The sequence below is a fragment of the Plecotus auritus genome (assembly GCF_963455305.1).
Source record: "Plecotus auritus genome assembly, chromosome: 3".
Lineage (NCBI taxonomy): Eukaryota > Metazoa > Chordata > Mammalia > Chiroptera > Vespertilionidae > Plecotus > Plecotus auritus.
Genome location: NC_137772.1, coordinates 173,760,819 through 173,782,009, shown reverse-complemented (window position 1 = coordinate 173,782,009; position 21,191 = coordinate 173,760,819). Strand labels below are relative to the sequence as shown.

Sequence of the window (21,191 nt, the reverse complement as noted above, 5' to 3'; positions counted from 1 at the left end):
CATCTCATGAGTTTCTATCACTTTATTTTGCAAAAATAGAAAACTCAGCAATATGCGATACAGCGGGGTGGAGGGGAGATGTAAACAGAGGGGAAGGGACAGCACCCTGACCCCCCAGGAAAAAGGGGAGCCAGTGGGAATCTTATTTGGCAGCTAAATACAAACTGGGGATTGGAGGAAGAAGGGAAGAGTCACAGGGGCCCTGGGCTCCCCCTCCCAAGACCCCTAGAGGAAGGGGTCAATTCCAGGGTGTAAACAAAAGCTAATAAATAAATAGAGGCTTCCTCTGGGTCAGGGCAGGATCAGCTAAGCAGCACCCACCCCCCCTCACCCTGGGCCAAGCTGCTCTGGGGGTCAGGGAGGAAGGCACTAGGGGCAGAGGGGTCCCCTGGCCCCTCTGTAGTGTAGGAGGGTCCCTGCCCCATGGCTGAGATGGGGGGCAGGGAAAGCCCAAGGCACATGACAGGACTGGGGAGGGGCTTATAACAGAGGGCACAAAGGTAAACTCTGGGCCCAAGCAAAGAGGTGCAGAATGGGCCTGCATCTGTAGCTTTCATCCTCTGGACCCCCACAGAAATGCAGGGCCTGGCACGAGGATGGGGCATAGAGGGTAGCATGCACCCAGTGGGTGCATTTACGCAGCATTAGGCACCAAGGGCAAGGGTAAGGGCAAGAGGGTGGGCTCAGCCCTCCCCCTACACCCCTCTTTTGGTCTCTAGTGTTCCTGTTTGCTCCCAGAGGCCTAAGCACCGGGCAGAGGAAGGGACTGTAGAATGGCAGGGTCTTCCTCCTGCCCTGGGGAGATTGGGACCCTGGTGTCCTAGGGCAGTGTTGAGATTTTAGAGTCCAAACCCAGGCTCACCCCTCTGCCCTCTCTCCTGGAGGGAGCAGGGCAGGCTCCCAAGACTGGAAAGGGAGCCCGTTAGAGCAGGAAGGGAATGAACACAAAGGTACCCCCCTGGAAACTTTGGCAAAAACAAGGAGCTCATTGGAAGGGGTGGGGAGAGGGCAGAGCAGGTCCTCCCCCAGTCACTGGTGGTGTCTGGGAGATGGTCAGTCTGCTGCCTGGAGCCCCAACCCCCATGGCAGGGGAAGTCAGGGGCCCTGGTCAGGCTGAGGGCTACGGCCCCCTTTGCCCTGGCCCCCTGGAACCTCATCCTTGCTAGAGGCCTTGGGGTGGGGACCGGTCTGCGAGGAGTCGTCCTCAAACATTTCAGGGTTCTCCAGCATCTCTCGAATCAGGGGAGGCATCGGGCCTGGAATCTCCATCTTCAGGGTAATGGCCCTTTCTGCTCCTGCAGTGGAGGGGCAAAGAGTTTCAGGGGACAATGGCACATGCCTCTTGAGGCCACCTTTCTTAACTATCCTATGACTCCCCTCTGGGGGCACCCAGCACAGGCCTGCCCTCTCACCCTCTCACGCTCTCCCTAATTTAAGGCTCTGGGGACCACTCCTCTGCCTGGAGTCTCTACCTGTTTTCTCTGCCAAGCTATTGCCCATTCATCCTATTCTTTTAGGCTGTCTTATCAAAGATCACACCGTGCCCAACTTCCAGCCCCATTCCCCAGGAACCCCACCCTCCAACGTCCACAGCTCACCAGTTATTCCTATGCCTGTTTTTAATAACATATAATAATGCTTATTATTTAGCAAATGCTTTCTATCTGCCAGGCATCCTTCTAAACCAGCACTGTGCAACAGAACTTACAGCGATGATGGAACATCTGCTCCATCCAGTATAGTAAATGTAGCCATGTGGCTACTGCCACTGAGGAACGGAATTTTTCATTCAGCACAGTTCGAAGCCTGTTGTGTGTTAACTCATTTAGACCTCACAATAACTTATGAGGTAGGTATAAGTATAGTCCATTTTACAAACAGGAGAACAAGGCACACAAAGTAAAGGAATTTGCCCAAAGTCTCCCCGCCAGCATGTGGCAGACCTAGATTCCACTGTAGGCCCTGGTTCTCACCTACTCAGTTCTTGTCTCTATCTGGGAAGAGAGGGAAGGCTCACTTATGACTAACCCTTGGTGCTGATGCCCCGGAGGTCAGTGATTTTCATGAGCATCCTTGGGAACATGTAGGGCTGGCTGGGCCGCCGCCGCCGGGCATAGAGCCTCAGGGCTTCCAGCAGTGGCTCCTGTAGCTTGTCCACTTTTTCAGGTTCCTCCAGGTCCATGCGGTCTATGAGGACAAGCACAGTGTAGAATGGAAGAGGTGGGGAGGATAGCAACAAGTGGCTGATCCTCAATTGGCCTGCCTTATGGGCCTCCAGGCCTCAAATTTTGTCCCATCAGCCCTTTGCCTATTATCCCTAAGCCCCATCCAGGCCATCTCCCCTGCTCCAGGCTCTGTACCTTCTCCCCTTTAATAAGAGGCTTGCTCTGATAAATCACTCCTGCCCAGACCCCTCTCTCAGCACCAGTATCTGGGGTCTCTCCAGCTCCCCCTAGCTCTGCCCTTTTTGTCATATGTCCAGGCTCAGGAAGCTGGCACTGGATCTAAGAAGCCTGTGGATGAGGCCAAATACAAGAATCCCACATGTACAGACCAAGGTTTCCAGCCTGGTGAGAGATCAGGTATGATGTGTGGTGGGAAAGGAACCAAAAAAAACACCAGGGGGCGCCCCCACACCTCCACAGATGAGGCAGATGGCACTGAGCAGCCCGGTCTCTGTGTCATCCATCTCCAGTGGCAGGAGCTGCCCAGCAAAGGCAAAGACGAGGTCAGTGAGGGGTCCAAAGCCAGCGTTGTGCATCTGAGTCCGGTTCAGGGTCAGCCCGTCAGAGAAGGTCATGGTGTCCTGCTCTGGGGTGTACCTTGTGCAGATCCGAAGCATCTAGAGGTGGGCGAGGGGAGGGTTAATGCTATCTCTGGAGAGGGGCACATGTGGGCGTAGGGCAAAGAGGGAATGAGGTACACATGGAAAGTGAGGTGGTTAGGTCCAAAATGAGGGCAATCTGAAGCAGGCCTGTGGGGGAATGCAGAGAAGTGTGTAGGATCTGAAGCTTGGGGAGGGGGGAGAAGTCAAAAGGAGGGAGGGCATCCAGAAGTCTAGCATCAGTCTTAGGGACAGGAGTTAAGATAAAAAGGGTGGTGTTGAGAGGAGATCTGGGGATCCCTGGGATCTCAGTAGAGTCAGCCCACAAACCGAAGGGTTAATGGTTCAATTCCCAGTCAAGGACATGTACCTGGATTGCAGGTTTGATCCCGTCCCAGTTCAGGGCGTGTGAGGGAGGCAACCCAATTGATGTGTCTCTCACAGATCCATGTTCGTTCTCTCTCTCCCTCCCTCCCACTCTCTCTAAAAATCAATGGAAAATATATCCTCGCATGAGGATTAACAACAACAATAAAAAAATAGAGATTTGGGGAATCCCAGATTGGATGCAGGAAGGAGAAATAATAAAAATCTTTGTGTGGACCAACTCCTCGGTCTCATATGAGGGTCAGGCTGTGGTGGAAGACAGGCCCTAGGGTTTTAACTTACCAGGATGTCCAGGCAGGCAGCCTTGAGCAGAGTAATCTGGTCAGCAATGCTGAGCCCTGTAAAGCCGGGCAGCCGCTTGGCAAACTCCACAATCTTGATGATGCACTTGGTAGCCAGCTCACTGAACTTGTCCCACAGTCCCAGATCCAACTGCACCCGGTGGTCTGCACTGGAGTTCTACAGGGAGGGCAGGTGAGAATGCAAGCTAAGACCTGCCCTGCAAGCTATTTACTTTCTGCCTATACCTCAAGCTCTCCCCTCTGCATTCTGATGCCTTCCTTGTCTCAGCACCAGACCATGGCCTCCAACACACCCCTACCCATGCCCCAAAGCGAACAGTCCCCTGCCCACTTCTCACCGTGGTGTATTTTCCCAGCTGGCAGAGTGAAGGGAAGGTCTCCTGATGGGCTTTGCTGACCTTGGTGATGAGCTCTTCTAATTGGGGGCTCAGCTCATAGCTGTCAAGCGAGCCTTCTTCCTTCACCTCTTTCTTTTTCTTGTTCCGGTCATTCCGCACAGCTTGGGGGTAGAGGTGCAAAGAGAAGGTCAGGACCCTCAGAACCTCCCTCTGGATATCCCCTTACACCCTAATTTAATGTGTTCCATCCTTATCGTGAACATCTATTCACCCTGGGACCCTAGTCAGTGCCTCAGGTACCCTGGCTCCTACATTAGCTCCCCATTTCCAGGCTGGCTCTCCCCAGCCCCACCCAGGGCCTACAGCCCCTGCTCCCTCCCCAGGCCATTCAGCTTCATCCTGCCCTTCCTGTCACCCTGCAGGAGCTGAGGTGGGGGGCAGGATATGCAGGCGGCAGGATATCCACTTATAGCCTTGGCAGCACAATGGCGCAGGGGGGGGCACCCCAGATCCACCTCAGGCTCAGTCCTAGGAGCAGGGAAGGGGACTGGCAAACCCCCCTCACCCCTCCATGTAACAGGAGAATGTGAGATGATAGCCCCCATTTACTCAAGGGTTAATTAAGCTCTGAGAGGGGAGGATGGGCAGGGCTTCCTAGGTGAATGCTGCTAATCAAATAGAACTGGCTAGGAAGGAGGCAACACCCCAGGGCAAGCTAGATCTCAGATGTCCGGGAAGTAGAAAGAGCGCAGCAAACACAGGCTAGGTTAGGAGTGCTCCTGCCCAGGCCAGGGCTAGGGGCCTACCTTCCTTGGACATGCCCACTTCAAAGCACTTCTGTAGCCGACAGTACTGGCAGCGATTCCGGGTCACCTTGTTGATGATACAGTTTTTGTCTCGGTGACATGTGTACACCATGTTCTTCTGGATGCTGCGTCGGAAGAAGCCCTGGAGTTGGGGGTGGGGAATGTGAAGCAGGATGCTGGGAGCACCAGCCTCTCATAGGCCTTGTAGGTTACCCCAGGCCTGACCCAATCTATTTACCACCTCCATGCAAAGCAGCCCCCTCGCACCCGAGGGATGCCCACTCACACACAGTGTGTCACCCCTCTGCTCTGGTCCCTGATCTCACCAGGTAATGTGTCCACCCAGTGCGTCCACCCCCAACGTCCCCACCGCGTACACACCTTGCAGCCTTCACAAGAGCTGACCCCATAGTGGTAGCCAGAGGACTTGTCATTGCACACGAAACATGGCTTGTAGACCCGAGGAGGTGGAGGGGGCGAGGGTGAGCTGGGCACCATCTCCTCAGAGCTAGTGCTCTGCGTCTCCACCGCTGGGGGGGAAGTAGTATATGAGGTTTGGGAGAGAACCCCTCAAACCTCCAGGTATCCTCATCATGCACACATACCCATTCCAACTTCCCCTGCCCAGCAGAGACAACACCATCACCACCACAGTGATTTGAAGTCCCAACAACTGTTGGGACTAGAAGCTGCTGGGAATGTAGCAAACTAGAGAAGTCAGGTGACACTGTGTACAGCCCCATAGTAAACACTTCCAGAAACCCCAAATAACCACTATTACTGCACCTCCCCCAATCTGGCCATCTCCCCCTACAATGCCAGCCAGAGACTTACATAACATTGTTCAGTTCTCTAAATTCCAGGCCAAGGCCATTCTGGAAGTTAGCTTCTATGGGCCTCTGTTTCCCTAGCTATAAAGTGGGTAGGTGGAGGGGTTATGGCCCATGGCTCTGAACTCTTCAGTCACTCCCTGTCACATCAATTGATGCTTCTCAGGTAGTCTACCTCTCACCATCCTCCTCCTCACGAGGCAACAGATCTGGGGGGTGGTAGGCAATTACAAGTCACCTATAGCAGCACCTGGCTAAATGACCTGTTAGGATACTCAGTAGGTAGAACAGGACTTCATTTCCTTTCAAGTAGTACAAGGTAGATAATCCTCAAGCGTTTCCCTCTCATACTGCCCACCAAATAATTGCCAATGTCTCTTTCACCAGAAACCACTGAGACAGTGGAGCAAATGGGACACCGGTTTTAGGGAAGTAGGTTAGAGGCTATGCAGTAACCTTATTTTACACCTGAAGGAACTGAGGCCAACAGAGGGAAGTGACCAGCCCAGTGCCACACTGCCAGTGGACAGTGGAGCCAAGGCTCTCAGGTCTTCTGACAAGCTCTGAGGGCCTGGCTGAGCATCAGAGGCTGGAAGGAGAGACTGAGGTATTTGCTTAGATTCTCAGGTCTAGAAGCTGCTGGGAATGTAGCAAACTAGAGAAGTCAGGTGACACTGGGTAAACAGGGCTGATGGGGGAGGGGAGCTATATCTGGATCCTCTCTGAGCCTATGTTTTCACTCCTAAACTTCCCCACGAATACCCAATCGCAGCGCAAAAGGGGTCTCAGCCCACACCATACAGAGTGTGTGGGGAGAACACCCTCTGTTCAGCAGGCTGCTAAGTAAACCTTTTTTGGGGGTGTGTGGTTGATATTCAGAGACTGGAAAAATCTATAAGTTAATCAACCTGTAGGATTTGTTGCCCAAAGCTGAGGGCTCAAACAATGCCAGAAAATCCTAAGACCCTCCCTAAGGAGTATCCCATGCACCCACCTCATGAACATCTTCCTTCTTCTAACCTGATGCAGCCCACCTGGTCAGATGTCCACCCCATGCCCCAGAAGGGCAAAAGGAATGCCCAGGATGCTGGTCTGGGTAGCTCCACCCACCCCACAGGAGGGAAGCCCTTCCGTCCCCCAACACACAGACACTCAATTAACATAAGAATCCTGCTGGAGGGAGAGTCCCCAAAGAAAAAGGAGAGAGAGGAGGGGAGGAAAAAAGGATGATTGGAGTCTATTCAGATTGGGGGGCACGAGACTCCAGGAGAGGTTGGGCTGAGAGATGTGGGATGGGCTGGAATGCCTGTCAGGACACCTCTGTTGTCCTCTGTGGGTACCGGTGCTGCCACAGGCCACTGTGTGGAGTGGTGCTGACTGCTGACACCCTTCCAGCCCACAGAGCGCTGCCTCATTTCCTCTCTTGTGAAAGGGCCTGGGTGTGGTCAGACTGGCACGGGGCAGTGCCAGCCAATTATAAGACTGGGGGCTACAGGGAGACACCCAGGGGCAGCTTTTCCTGTCTATGTGGCACTGTCAACCCTTTTCGGCACCCCTCTGGCACAGAACACCCCCTAAAACCTAACGTGGGTGAAGAGCACAGGGAAGTGAATTGGGTCAACTCTGCTCAAATCCCCTACCCAGTCGAGGCTGAGCCCCCACCATCGGGATGCAGCTCCTGGGCTAGGCTGGGGCCCCTGCTGGGGAGGAGGGGGGGTAGGCTCTGGGTTTTTCTCCTTTTAAAGCCCAAATTGCTGAAATTGAGGAAATTCCTGGCCAGGCTGAGCGGAGCTTCAAACAAACTCTTTATAACCGGCTGTAAACGCTCCCAGCTGCGAGGCCCAGGACTGAAAAGCCCGAACTCACAATCTGCCACATACCTCCTTGGAGATACACACACACTCACACTTCAACAACACACGGGGCACTGAAGCAGGCATATTACCAATGGGCTCCTACACCACAACTGGACCCTGGCACAGAACACAGGCGGCATTAGGGCACACTGGCTCCAGCTATCCTGTGGAGGTGGACGTACAAGTCATAAAGCGGGCACACAGCTCCCAGTGCTCCACTTCACATTTGCAAGGGAGAAGCTCTGCTACCAGACAAACACCCAGGCCTGCCAACGCAGCACCAGGACATTGAAGCTGCCAAACATGCAGAAACAAACCACGCGGCCCTCCCCTCTTTCCTTCCCTGGTTTAGACATCCAGGTCTGAGATTTTCTCACCTCAACACCCCTCCCAACATATCCCAAATTTGCATCCTATAGGGCAACAAGAAGATAAGAATTCACAAGGATTTGGTGCAAAGCAATAGTTTCATGCTTTCTCCGCGCCCTTTAAATGCCACACTTTTAATTCTTGCCCCTCCCCACCCCAAAGTACAGTCTCCTGTTTGCCACCTCCCTCTTCCAGTCTCCTGGTTGTTAAATTTGAGCAGCTCTGCCCTGAAACCAAAAGACAAAAAAAAAAAAAAAAAAGCCGAACTCGTAAACAGCGCTGCGGAGTGCCAAGGAGCGAGGCGTGTTGGCGGGGGCTCGATGACCCCGCAGGCGCACTCCCCCAGCGCCCGCCGACCGCCCCTTCCCAGCGTGCCCAAAGCCTCGTCCCCCAGCGTCCGCACCCGGGCTACAAGCGCGGTCCCAGCCCCTGGTAAATTTGGGGGGGGGGGGAGGGGGTTCCAGGCTCCCCTCCCGGCTCCTCCCCACACCCCACCCCCGCCAGGCACTTGGGCCCAGGCTTCAAAGCCGCCTCTCATCTGGACTTCATTTTTACTGCCTCTCAGTCCCCAGCTTTTTATTACCGCTCTGGAAGGGGGTTCCAGGGCCCCAGGCCTGGCATCTCCCATTTCACAGAGAAGGAAAATGGGTATTTGGGGACCCAGTAGTCGTACTCCACCCCCCACCTCGGCCTTTGCCACCTCCAGTCCAGCCCCCACCCCCATACACAGACTTTGCTTTAAACTTTTCGCTTCCTACTGAAGTTGTGTGTGTTGGAGCCAAAGGAAAAAATCATCTCTCTGCATACAGCTCTATACACATTTCCAAACATGTCTTTTTTAAATGGGGGAGGGGAACGCCAGAGCCCAGCCTGCCTTCGCCTGGTTGTGTGCACCACCCCTTCCACCCTGCACCGAGAACACACAGGATGCACACTCGAACACAGCACTTTCCAAAGCCGCCCTCGCAGCCACGCCATGGCACACGCCCTCCCGGTCTCACGCCACAAACATCCCCAGATAGGGCCATGCGGACCTGCCAACGCTGTCGGAGGGCGACGCTGCGTAGAGACTCTTTCACCCACACCGCCTAGGCAAGGAGCTGCATGCTTTGGAGATTCACACGCTCTGCAAATAATTTTTTTTACACTCCCAACTTCCCACATGGACTTTACAAACGCTACCCACGGTCCTGAGTGCCATATCCCTCCAGAGCGACGGACCTGCGGACACAAACTACCTATCCCCCTGGAGTGACATCAACGCACAGGTCCTAGCTAAACACCCACCATAAAAACCACGCACATTCAAATACTACAGCACACACCCAAAGGAGTCGCTGAGGCCCCCACGTTTAAAGGGACAGTACCTCTCTTTCCTGCACACCCACCCGTCTCAGAGTCTCCGCTAGCACCCCAGTTCCACCTTTTACACATGGAAAGAGTAAGCCGCTCCCTCTCCTGCACCCCACCCCCAACCCCCAGGCTCGGGTACCTACATTGCAGACTGGCGTGTTGCGGCCAGGCAAAAGACTCGAGTCCGGCGAAACAGGAGCTGCCCGTGGCTCTGCGCAGCAAGCCGGCCCCGGGCCCGACAGCCCCGTACAGCCGTCGCGGACCCGGGGCAAATGTTTCCAGGCAGTCGTACATCGCGACCCGGCTTGGAGGGAAGCTGGGTGATAGGAACACCAAGGACTCGCAGCCGATTCCCCCTCCTCCCCCAGCGGCGCCCAGCTCCTGGAGGGGGGGAGGGGGAGGGCTAGCATAGGGCGCCGGGCTGCATGGGGGGTATGGGGTGGGCGGGGAGGAGGGGGATCCCCAGCTGGGGAAAGGGACTGGGCGGGGCGCAGAGCCGAGGCTGCCGCTAGAGCAGCGGTCCCGCTCACTCTGAGCGTCCGGGCGGCTAGCACTGGGGAGACCTTTTGTAAAAGCGAAGCCTGGAGGGGTGGGAGGTGGGGCTTGGAGAGCGAAGGGGGCCGGGCACTAAGATGAGCAGAACTGAGAGTGGAGCACACACACATATAACAAACACACTCGCACCGCGGCGCCCTAGCTTGCTTAGACATACAGCTGTGCATGCATTTATCTTGGCAGGCACCACGATTTGCAAATATGCAATAATGCACATTCATATCTGCCGACACATAAGATCATAGTTGCACACACGTCTGTGCAAGCACACCTGGCTTGCAAGCATTCTCTACACAGGGAGGCTTTGCACGCCTTTGCATTTAGGCGCGTGCCCTGGTCGTGGGTGGGGGAAGGAGTGGAGGAACCAAGCGTACGCAGTTCCTTTCGAGTTTCCCCCCTCCCCCAACACTCCCTTTTTCACACAAGTCAATACAGGCAGGAGTGTCAAGAATGACTGGGAAATCGGGAACATGGAGGTTCCCGGCGCCCGGCAATTCTACGGAGCCCGGGGACCTGCACTACCTCCACCCCCTGGTTCCCAGGCCTGGCTCCTCCCTCTCCTGCGCGCACGCGCGCGCGCGCGCGCTGCAGGGCCCAACAGTACATTCCTGCGGCTCAGCTTGCGCGGCCGCCTCCTTCCTTCCCATCCTCTCCGCCCCCGGTCGAAGGGCCGGAGCGCGCTCCCGCCGTGAACTCTCCGGGAACCCCCCTCGGGGCGGGTGGCCGGGCGCGCTCACCTCCTCCTGACCCGGCCCCGCCCCACCCCGCCCAGGCAGTCGCCTGCGCCGCAGCGGAATCCCCCGCCCCCTCCAACGCAGCCTGGAGTCTACCCCTCCTAGCCTGGGCTGTCCTTCCTCCAAGTCCCCGAAACCCCATCCCGCGACGGACACTCCTTAAGCGCCTCCACTGCCTCTCTCAATGTCTCGTCCTCGACCCTAACTTCACTTTTAGAGCACAAAACTACCCCAAACTGTTCCTACAGCGCCAGCTGCGCCTCAGACGAAAGTGCCCTCCTGAGTACCAACCCCCCCCTCCCTCGGAGTTTCTCGTATGCCAACTGCCCCAAAATGCTAAGTGCCACTCTTGAACTACGAGTCTGGTCATTAACTTCTCATAGGCATTAAATATCCCCGCCATTGGCAATAACCGCCCCCTCTCCCCTCAGTGCCACACTTAATGCTCTTCGGCTCTCCAAGGGCCGCCTCCCCTTTCCCTCGGTTGCCCCTAGCGGGCACTGAGCGCCCTCGCCCGGCAGAGCAGAGGGTGAGGAGGCGGGGACTTGGCCACGTCAAGAGTTTGCCCTCTCCCGGACAGGCCGAATGGGAACCCTGGCCCCGGGACAGCGCCAGCCGCGGCGACTCCCGGAAACCGCCCCCTCCTTCGCGCCCCGCCCGCCGCCCGCCCGGCCAGCCGGCGGGCCGGCCCAGCCGGCTCTGTCAGCGCCGCTCACACGGGGAGCGCCGGGGAAGCGGGAGCGGCGCCTGACCCGACCCCTTCCCCGCCTGGCGGCTGTGGTTGGGCCAGGGCGGGGCGCACTTTTCTAAGAATCTCTTGTACTGGGTGGGGGGCGCACTGGGGTGCTGCAGGAGTGGGGGCGCCAGTTTGTAAGAATAAAGAGCAGGAAGGGGTACCAGAGAGGCGAGGGAAGACCGGCGCGGAGGAGGGGCCGAGTGGCTGCGGGACTGAAGGGGTAGGGGCCAGGGCCAGGAAGGAGGGCCTGGCTTGCGGATGGGGGGCGCTAGGTGGCAGGGCTGACTGGGGGCTTGAAGCAGGGATGAAGAGGCTTGCAGGACTCTTTCCAACCCAACGTGAGCTCCCTACCCTTGCCCCCTAACCCCAAATACCCCATTTCTGATCCAGCCATCGCCGCACCGAAAACTAAAAAAGGGAGTGATCGATTTCTGAACCAGAATCTGGCCAGTGGCAAAAACAAAAACAATTAAGTGCAAAATGAAGAATACCTCAAAAACAAGGGAAAAGAGCCCTGATTAGTCCGACTCCAGGCTGTCAGTCCCCACCCAACCACCCACCCACCCTTCCCCCTCCAAAATCTGAAAGGTCCCAATTAAGTCAGGCCTGCCTGGTTGGTAATTAGAACCAGAAGTGGCCAGGCCACAGGGAGGAGGGTGAGAGTGGGGCACAGGAGGAGTGGGGGGAGGGCTCCAGGAAGTCATGAGTCCTGACTAGCCCCTCTTGCTCTTCACCAGATGCACCCCACTCCTCATCACCCCATCCGTGTGTACTTCCCAGGCATTGCAGGGAGAGGGGGTCTTTTAAGGGACCAGGCATTAGGGTGTCAAACCCACCCTTCCCATCAACCCCAACCCCCCATTCTAGATAGTCTTAGTATGGCCTTGAAGAGAAGGTAAGAGCATGGGGGAATCTAGTGCCCCCTCTTTTCCCCAAAGTCTCCCCAGCCCTTATTGCAGCAATTAGACCCATTAGCCTTCTAGCATTTCATGGGAAACAGATGTTCTCCACCAGCCTGGTGGGAGTATAAGGGGGGCTGCTGCCTGACTCACCCCCTCCCCTATGATCCCCACCACCACAGTGGCGCACTCCTCCCAGCTAGAGCCCCACAAAGGCAAGGCCCCAGAGGCAAAGAGAAGGGCACCCCTCCCCCACTAACCAGGCCATTAGCACTCAGAGTCTTGCATGGTCACCCCTCAGAGCCTCTACCACTCTGGCAAGTCTGAGTTTAGCCAACGAGGGACTGTGGAGGGAGGGACAGCTAATTCCTTATGCACCCCTTCTTACCCCCCTCCTGCCACTTTCTGGATGGGGCTTGAAGATAACTGGTTCTAAATTCCTCGTGCTAAATTCGCCTTTTCTTCCAAAACCTTTCCTCAAAAAGAACTGAAGAGGTGGCATCTCAAAGCAAAGAAGTCCCAGCCCCAAGGGTAAGTCCTAATTTAGGAGTCCCAACTAAAAGGCAATGGAGGTGTGAATGAGGGACGCAGCCCAAAGCAGGGATGTGAGGAGCGCTGGCAGGATGGGGGCTGGGACTGGGTAGGGGGCCAGGAGAGGGGGGTGCAGCCTAGGCCCCAGCAGCGGCTTGCCCAGCTCCCCCCGCCAGAGAGGTTTCCTGTTGCAATCAAAGCCCCGTTTGTGTCGGCCTGGAGCTGGAGCTGGAGCCCGAGCCTGAGCAGGAGAGACTGGGAGGGGAGGGGAAGGAGGCAGTCGGGCTGGGGTTTTTTTCCTGGAGGAGGCCTCCCTGCCTCCTGCTTGCCACCCTTACCCGCCTGCTTATTCTCCTTGCCACTCCCAGTGTCTGGGTTCTCTCTATGTCTGTGCCTTCTGGCCTGTGTAGTTCTCTCTCATCTTGCTTAGGTCTATGAGTCTCTTTTTCAGTTTATTTTAAGTAGAACTCTATTACTTCCTGTGCCAACCTGCCCTCAGTTTCTCCATGTAACTTACTGTGGTACAGTAAGCTCCTTGCCCCGGGGATACTGTCACCAAATTCAAAGGACAAACAGGGCTAGGTCTTCAGAATCACAGGTATCACCTCTAGAGGAGGAAGAAGGCACGGCTTCCCTTCCCTCCTATCACACTCTGTTCCCTGCAGTCTTGATAAAGCAAACATACAACACACCAGTGGGGACATAGACACCAGGGTTTCATGCACATTTGTGAGCAAGCACACCCACCTCTGCTTTCCCATGCACACAGGCCTGTGCTTGCCTTGGCAGCACATGCTCCCCTTCCCTCTCTCCTCCTGCACCACAGGGTTCTAAGATGCTGCCTCACCCACTCAGGCCTCTGGAGAACCCCAAGAGGTGGAACAAGACTTCCCCTATCAACAAGATGCCTGTAAGGTGTTAGGGACTCAGCACAGGATCTAGAAGCCTCAGGGAGAAGTTCCAGATTCCTTCATGGATGACCCTTCCTCCCATAGACTAACAGGCAGAGAGTGAGGAGAAAGACACAAACTCAAATGAGTGTAACTTTGGCATCAGACTTTGGCCTCTAAGCCCTCTCCATTAGATGGCCCCAGCCAAAAAGGACGGACAGATGAAGGGTCAGAGAAATGACAGACTATACTCTCACGTTTCGGCTGATCTCCCATTGTGGGAGATCTCCCAGATTCCAGAATCCCCTCCCCTCTGCCACCCTCTCATTTACTCTCGGTGCTGCCTGCTCCACTCCCATGCAAGTTGTCTGAACCCAAACTTTCACCTCCTCCCCACCCCACCACTGTCTCTCTGCCCAGGCCTGTCCCCTGCTGCCAGCCACACCCTCCCCAGCTACCTGCCCTGGTTCTGGCTCCTCCCTTGGATTTCTCCTTTCAGTCCCCCTCCTTAGGGCAGCCTTTGGGGATAGAGCCCAGTGTGACTCTTTCCCCTCTCTTGACCTCACTTTGAACCTTGACCTTGATCTCAACGTATCCAGGTCACAGGGGCACAAGAACTTCATTGGGGACTGGCTATGACTCTCAGCACTCTCCCCACTACCAACCTATTTCTCCTCTCCCTCCTTATTCCTGCTTCTTTAGTTGCCTCTCCCAGAACCTCAAATCAAATCCCAAGGGATTGAGCTATATGGTTCTCTATAAGAAGTACATTCATGTGGGAAGGGTGGTTCCTTCCCACCTCCCCAGGCCCTGGGACAGATTCATGGGCTGTAAATGAGGTAGAGGAAGCCCAGCTGAGGTTTTCAAAAAGGGGAGCTTTGTGCTCTCTTATTCACCTGCACACCACCCAAATAACCCCTGTTGGACTGCAGACTTACCACCAGCAGGCCTCACCAAACACCAGACACACCGTCAGCAGCCCTATTAAATCCCGCCTCACTCCTCACACTGACTCTTTGTTGCACACATTGGAATTCTGTATCTAAGCAAAGTCTGAGGGACATGCTGTGCACACACAACTACATATGGTCTTCACACACACACACACACACACACACACACACACACCTTCTCCAGATGAGCACACTCTTTCCAGTAGAGCTGCCAGCCCTGTCTAGTACACATACACACAACCCTCCAATTGCCCCTCCTGAAGGCACAGCCCCTTCTCTCCCACCTCTCTCTCTGTCTCTCTCTCTCTCTTCCCAAGCTTGCGGAGCTATAAAGGATGTCTTTATCTTTTTGTCTTTTCCTCTTGTCTCTATTTCTGTCTCTCTGGAACTGCTCCTCTCCCCGTCTCTCCTTCCATCACCTCCCCTTCTTTCCAGGTGAGGCCTTCTCTACAGCAGCACACACGCTGACCCTTTCACCCACCAAGTTCAGCATCCCACCTGTGCAGCTCATGGGCACCCACTCCTATAATGACCTGGTCAGGAAGAACAGCTATCAAGTGGGAGGAGAGGGGATCCAGAGGAAAAAGGAGAGGCCTAAGGCTTTCCAGCTGTCAGCACTCAAAGGCTTAACCCAAAGAGGCCAAGCCTGAGGGACAAGTAGGGATCTGCACAGCCTGTGGGCACTAAGCCAGACCTAAATGGGGGAGGAGTCCAGAACCCACGTGCTTCTGGAGCACCCCCCACCACCCTGGATCACTTCTGGGGAAGAAGCACCTGGTTCGTGACTATTTCTACCCTTTCCAGAACCAAAAGGAGGGTTCCCTGACCCCACACATCTTCGGGCATTTGGCACTAGAGTCCATTCCTCTTTCTGCAGCCTTCCCTAATTCAGAACAATTTCATCTCTTGATCACAGGGTCAGCTGACTAGCCTCCCAGACTCCTCTACTTCCCAGCCTGGCTCCCCACACCCCCCATTACATGCTGGTAGTAGCTTCAAACTTCAGCAGAAACCCCCTTGGCTGTTGTTCTCCACTGCTAGTTGATTCTCTCAGGAGGTAATGTTAGACCCCAAAAAATTTAGGCATGCTACTTTCCCATACTGTTTGGGCAGAAGGACTCTCATTTGCAAACACTTCCATTTGTTCCATATCCAAACCCCCTCAGAGCCGCCCCTGTCAGCTATTCCATTAGATCAAACCCCTATCCCTGCCTGCCTTCCTAATTAGGATGCCAATTTTCTGTATCACCCACCCTCCAAATGTCCTTCTGTTTCCACTTTCCCTCATCCCCAGTATCCATGAGACTCACACAGAGAGGCCATCTCCTTGGGGAGGTCAGGCTGGCCCAGGCCCCGGAAGCTAGGGCTCAGCATCTCAAAAGGTGGAGACCCCCTGAGTGCCCCTGGGAAGGCAAAGGGGAAACCAGCCCCAGGGTAGCCAGATCCAGGCCCCAGGGCACCAGCGGCAAAGAGTCGTTCCTTATTGGTGGCCATGGCAGCTGCAATGTGGGAGGCTGAATCCCTTGGGGTCTGCAATGGGCGGGGGAGGTCTTCAGCCACAGCCCCCGCCCATGCCCACTGCCTAAATGGCCTGGGAGGCTCCGTGCCGCCCTTCCTGGCCTGCCCACTGGGTCTCCAAGAGTCCTAGGGAGAAAGAGAAGAAAAGGAGGGATGAGAGAATGATCACTCTGATGTTCCAAGCCCTTGTCCCTTTCAGCTGAAGTCTCTTCCCTCTGTTCTGCTATGTTTTGTACTGTCCTGGCTCAGGTCCCATGGAGGAGGCAGGGCAGATGCTTAGGCAGGCTCAGAGAAACTCTGCAGGGAAGGATAAATTGAGTTTCCAAGGTGAATGAGAGAGTCTTAGGACTCCTGGCAGAGAAGACTCCTAGGCTGAGAAGTGACCATTAAGCACCACAATTGGGCTAGACTCTCACATCAACCCTGTGAAGCAGGAATTATAATTCCCATTTCACAGATGAGAAAACTGAGGTTAAGTGACTGGCTTAAGTTCACATGGCTATAAGTGGTAGAGCCAAGACTCGCTCTCTACCATTCTGGAGAAAGAAAACAACTCTATTGTAACTTTGGGGCCCTATACCTCTCTGGAGCCAGACAACCTGGAATTGACCCCCACGGCTTGCTAGCTTGAGCTGCGGGGCCTTGGATGTGTTACTTTACTCTCTCTATACCTCAGTTTCCTCATTTGTCGATTTGGAATAAAAATAGGGCCCATTTCATAAGGTTATGAGGGTTAAACAATGTAACATATGCAAAGTGTTTAGCATAATATAGGGCATATACTAAATGCTCTATGTGTCTCATGTTATTTCTCTTTGCAACTTCTTTTCCTTCATACCTCTCTTTTAATCAGCATTTCCTTCTCTATCTTCCTCAATACTCCCTCTTCCAGTTTCCCCACCCAATTCTTTCTCTGTCTCCAATTATCCTTCACTCCCTAACCGTTCTTGCACCCTCTCCTTCAAATCCACAGATGTTGACAGAAGCCCCACTGTGGACCAGGTATGATGCCAGAGAGCTCCTTTCCTTGTTCTCAGCTTACTTTGCTTCTCCATCTCCTTTTCTCCCTCTTCTCTGAGCCCTCTGCGTCAAGAAAGCCCTCCCTGCATCCTCTCCTCCTCAAATGTAGCCTGCCCCCTTCCCTGAGATTTTAAACCTGAGACCACAGGAGGGGGAGAAGGGAGAGAGGAAATGGGAATCCTAAGGCCAGGCAGGTAGTTCCTCATCTGATGCTCTGACAAGGGAAAGATTGGCTTTCCCAGGAGCAACCAAACTACCCACCTCTCTAGGGAGTTAGGTGCTGAGGAAGGAAAGCCTCCCCAGCCTGGGTACCTCCTCTACCAGCCAGAACCATAATGGACTGAGGTGGGAAAGGGTGGAGAAGGACCAAGAGAAAGTGAAACACACGGAAACCACAGGGCAGGCAGACCCAGAGGTAGGTGATGAATATTTCTGCATCTCTTTTCTTCTAAGGTCAATATCTCTCTTTTCTTTCTTATATTCTTTTTTTCTTTCTTTGTTTGTTTCCTATCTCTCATCTCCCTTAGCCTTCAAGCTCCTGCGGGTAAATTGTCATGAAGGTTACAGGAACTCGGACCCCAACATCACCACCCTTCACTCAGTTCCAAAGCATGGAGCAGCTCCTGCCCCTCACTGGGCACCACCCATATCCCCAGCAGTTTCAGTCTCTTCAGCCCAGGATCTTCCCAGGCTCTACAAGGCTGAGCTTTGAGCCCCCAGGGCCCCTCTCTTCTTCCTTCCCCTATTCCCAGAAATCCTCATCCCTGGTTAAGCCCAGGTAGAACCAGGAGTCCGGGGGCCCCTGAGGCCCCTGGGCCATAGCTCAACAGGCTGGGCCACATTCCAGGTGGATTAACCTCTCTAATGCCAAGGGTGAGAAGCTACTACAGCACCCCCCCCCCCCGCCCCATCTCTTCACTCAGACTGACTTTGACTGGGGACATGGACACGTACAGCCCCCCCGCATCTATCTCTTCACTCAGACTGACTTTGACTGGGGACATGGACACGCTCTGTGCTCCAGGCCTCCCGGTTTGCTTTGCCCTATAGATGATAAACAGAGACCTGAGGGTGGGGCTGGAGGACTGTGTGTGTGTGTGTGTGTGTGTGTGTGTGTGTGTGTGTGAAGGGGCGGGGCATCCAGAGATGCCTCTGACTCCTGGTCCTTACTGAGGAATGAAGCTATGAGGAGTGAAGAACAGCCCAGCCCGGCTCTACCTGACCTTCCCTCCATTTTGCCTCATAGAAGGGACGTGAGGGTTGAGTGAAGACAAGAAGGGGACAATGATTCATCCAATTTCTGAGTCTTGGTTTATCTGCCATGGCTGGGAAGGACAGGGGAGGGTCTTAAGTCTGGGGTGGAGTAAGGGACCAAGGAATGGAAGAAGGTGGTACAATAAGTAAAAGCAAATCCTAAACTAGGGACCCAGATGCTTGGTTCTTTGGGGGACCTGTGGAAGGGGGAGAATGCTTCTCTCCTCCCCAAGTGCCACCTCAGACAGAGGTGGGGCTGACTAGGGGAAAGGGGCCTATACAAAGCTGCTTCTCTTAGAGCTGAGGTGGAGTTGAGGGGAGGGCATGGATGAAGGGGGCTGCCGGATGGAGGGGGGGAGCGTCTCCCTGCTGCCCTACCGGCTCCAGAGCCTGGAACAAAGCTGCTCTTGTCGGCTGCTCTCCACCCGCTGCCCCCCTCCCCTCTGTATAAACACGACCACCTTTTTCCATGACCCCATCCCCAGCCTGGGCGGAGAACCCAGGCATCCTCTGCTCTAGCCTGGGCCCCCAGCCTGCTCCCCAGGAGGCAGCAGTGGGCTGGGTTTCCCTGGCTTTGTGCCACCCTTGGGGGAGTCCAGACCCTTGAGTCTCCACCTCTCATCCCCAGGTGCCCTCCCTCCACCCCACTGGCCCAAGGGAGGGGCAGTGCCCAGGAGGCAGGCAGGCAATGCCAGTGGAATGTGTGTGGGCACGGAGGGCATGGACAGGGTGGGGCAGAGGGGGTAACTGGAGGTGCCAGTTAGGTGGCTTTCTGAGCCAGGGGTGGGGGTGTGCCGGGTGGGGGTGTGTGCCCTGTGCTGCCTACCAAGCTGTAAGCTACTGTGTGTGTGTGTGTGTGTGTGTGTGTGTCTGTGTGTGTGCGCACGCGCCTAATTGGGGTACCCAAGCTCCAAGCACACCACCCTCTGCCCCCTCCCCTGTCCTCCCTCTTCTTGCCTTAAGGATTGGGACACTGACTGTGGTCCTCAACCCCAACTCAGCATCTGAGCAGTGACAGTGAAGGCTGGAGCCTCAGACTTGAGGACTGTGGTTGCAACTGCCTGGACATGGGCCCTGAAGGGACACAGTCATCTCAGCTTCTTGTCCTATAGACCTCTCTTCAGGCTCCCCTGTTCCCCTGTTTCTCCACACACATACAGCCATGCACACATTCTTACCCTCTGGCCACCTGCAGAAATTTCCTCTTACATACTGGGTCAGGTGGAGAGGACTGGGCTGTAACTGCTAAAGACAGAGAGGCAGCGTCAATGGGGCTCCCACTAGGACTCCCGTCCCCGACCCAGTCTTCCTGTGCTTCCTTTGTTCCATTTGGGCTCCCCTCAAGAGGATACCCAAGAAGCCCCTCACCTTAGCTGGAGGGAGCCAAGACTCACACTTCTGGCTGGGGATATGAGAAAGGCAACCCTGAATTTTGATTCAAGGAAGCTTCACAGACCCCATCCACTCGTAGTCTCCAAACTCCTGGGCCCGGAGTGCCAGGACCATTCTGGTGGGGACCCACCCTTCCCTTGCCCTGCTGATGTCCAAGCTGTGCCATTCCACTGGGGAAGGAGCAGCTTGGACCCAAAATCCACCCCTCAGACTCCCTAGGGAAGCCTTAGGGAGGGCAGGCAGTGGTCTTGAACTCTGACTTCCCTCCCACTCCAAGCACAAAAGTAGGCTAGAAGCCCCGGCTGAAGACTTCCCCAAAGGCTCCCCCAGCTACTCACCGAGGTGAAGGGGCGATAAAGCCCAGCCCAGCCCAGCCCCAGCTTGTCTCAAATCTTACCCATTCCCTTCCCACATCAGGGCTGACCCCCAGGTCGGGGCAGGACGTCCCCCTCAAGCCCTTCTGACAGCCTGACCAGCCCTGGAAGGGACGGAGCCCGCATCGCTTCTCGGCGCCCCCGCCCCCAGCCCACCTCACTGGAGGAGCCAGGCGTCCTGGGCGGGCGAGCCTGTTCCCCGGACTGACTCACCTGGAAGGGAAGGGAGGAGGAAGGGAGGCCGCGGAGCCCCGAGGTCCCGGCGTCGGGCGGTCGCGGGTTTGGAGCGTCGCAGCGTCAGAGGCTCACACTAACGGGGGGCATTTGGGGTTGGGGGGGCACCGGCTCTAGGCTGGGACTGTCCCGGGGCCTCTCGGAGCCCGCCCGCCCACGTGACCGCCCCAAAATATCCGACACATTTTCTCCCAAACCGCACACTGACTCTGCAGGCGGGGACACGGAAAATATTTTCTTTCTTTTTCTCCCTCCCCACCCCCCCACCTCCCTCCCAGCCTTGCTCCCTCCTCCCCCTCCCGCCCTCGCTCCTCCCTCCCCTGCTGCCTGCCTCTGCCCAACTCCCTCCTCGGTGCCCTGGGGCTGGGGGGCGGAGGGGGGTGGGAGGGGGGCTGGGCGAGGCGGCCCGGACGCCTGGGTCTCTGCCCCTCCCATTTGCTGAACTTCCAGGGCCATCCCCAGGAGGCCGGGCAAGGCTGGCAGAAGAGATCAGTGTCCTGGGCCCATGATGCCACCCTTTCTCTCTGGCACTTTCCCCCTGCCTGCCATCTGGGGGGACTGGTTGAGTTTTCTGGCCAGGCTGCGATTCAGTCTCTGGTACTTCCCCAGGGTAGGCAATGGGAACTGTATCCCCGCGCGCCCAGGGGTGGAGTGATGGGGCAGGAGTATTCCAGAGCAGATGCCAGTCTCTGCCCTTTGCTTAGCCTTCTCCTGCAGGCCAAAGTACCCTCTACTTCCCCTCCTACCCCAGTGGTCCTTTGGATCCAGGAGCAAACAGATTTAATTAGTGGGAAGGGGCACAGTGCTGAGTCCTGGACTCAAAGACCTCCTCCCTCTAGTCCTGCTTTCTCGGGGAGTTAGCTCCGGGAGTTGGGGCTGCCAATCCCCACCTTTAGGCTTGGATCTGGAGTGGGAGAGGCTGGGGAGGAAGGCAGGAGGAACTGTGCTGGGAGTGGGAGGAGCCTGGGGCTGGGTGTGAGGGAGAAAGCCAAAGCAGAGGGCGTGTGTGTCTGCCTTAACCAGCGCCTGCCTGCCT

General features: G+C 55.7%; 2 protein-coding genes across 7 annotated transcripts in view; one reads left to right on the top strand and one right to left on the bottom strand.

The window, feature by feature from the left end:
* The window catches only part of ZNF740 (zinc finger protein 740), a 53,015-nt gene that overhangs the window by 30,455 nt on the left and 1,369 nt on the right, over positions 1-21,191 (top strand). The window contains exons 8-9 of one of the 5 annotated variants that reach the window (XR_013960113.1): positions 1,672-1,849; positions 2,483-3,429. The exons of 1 other annotated variant lie outside the window; for it this stretch is intronic. The gene's annotated coding sequence lies outside the window, so the exon portion shown is untranslated. Of the gene's footprint in view, positions 1-1,671; positions 1,850-2,482; positions 3,430-21,191 lie in introns of those variants that run through there. 3 more of the 5 variants (XM_080659883.1, XM_080659880.1, XM_080659882.1) reach the window with 3 other exon arrangements.
* RARG (retinoic acid receptor gamma) lies at positions 6-15,982 on the bottom strand. 2 transcript variants are annotated; one of them, XM_080659873.1, is made up of 8 exons: positions 15,674-15,982; positions 5,039-5,187; positions 4,658-4,799; positions 3,852-4,012; positions 3,494-3,670; positions 2,638-2,842; positions 2,029-2,187; positions 6-1,295 (listed from the first exon to the last, which is right to left on the bottom strand). In XM_080659873.1, exons 1-8 carry the CDS (start codon positions 15,855-15,857, stop codon positions 1,096-1,098), a joined length of 1,377 nt encoding a protein of 458 aa, XP_080515999.1. In that variant the 5' UTR covers positions 15,858-15,982; the 3' UTR covers positions 6-1,095. The 2 variants fall into 2 exon arrangements, with proteins under 2 accessions (XP_080515999.1, XP_080515998.1); XM_080659872.1 differs by lacking the exon at positions 15,674-15,982 and adding an exon at positions 9,209-9,596.

What these genes read in the sequence shown, in the direction of transcription:
- RARG (XM_080659873.1), bottom strand. Translation starts at nt 15,857, where the DNA reads ATGGCCACCAATAAGGAACGACTCTTTGCCGCTGGTGCCCTGGGGCCT. An exon ending in CAAGGAGATGGCCTCTCTGT is followed by an intron (nt 5,188 to 15,673) that starts GTGAGTCTCATG and finishes CTTCCCCCCCAG; the next exon opens with CGGTGGAGACGCAGAGCACT. An exon ending in AGTGGGCATGTCCAAGGAAG is followed by an intron (nt 4,013 to 4,657) that starts GTAGGCCCCTAG and finishes TCTACCCCCAAG; the next exon opens with CTGTGCGGAATGACCGGAAC.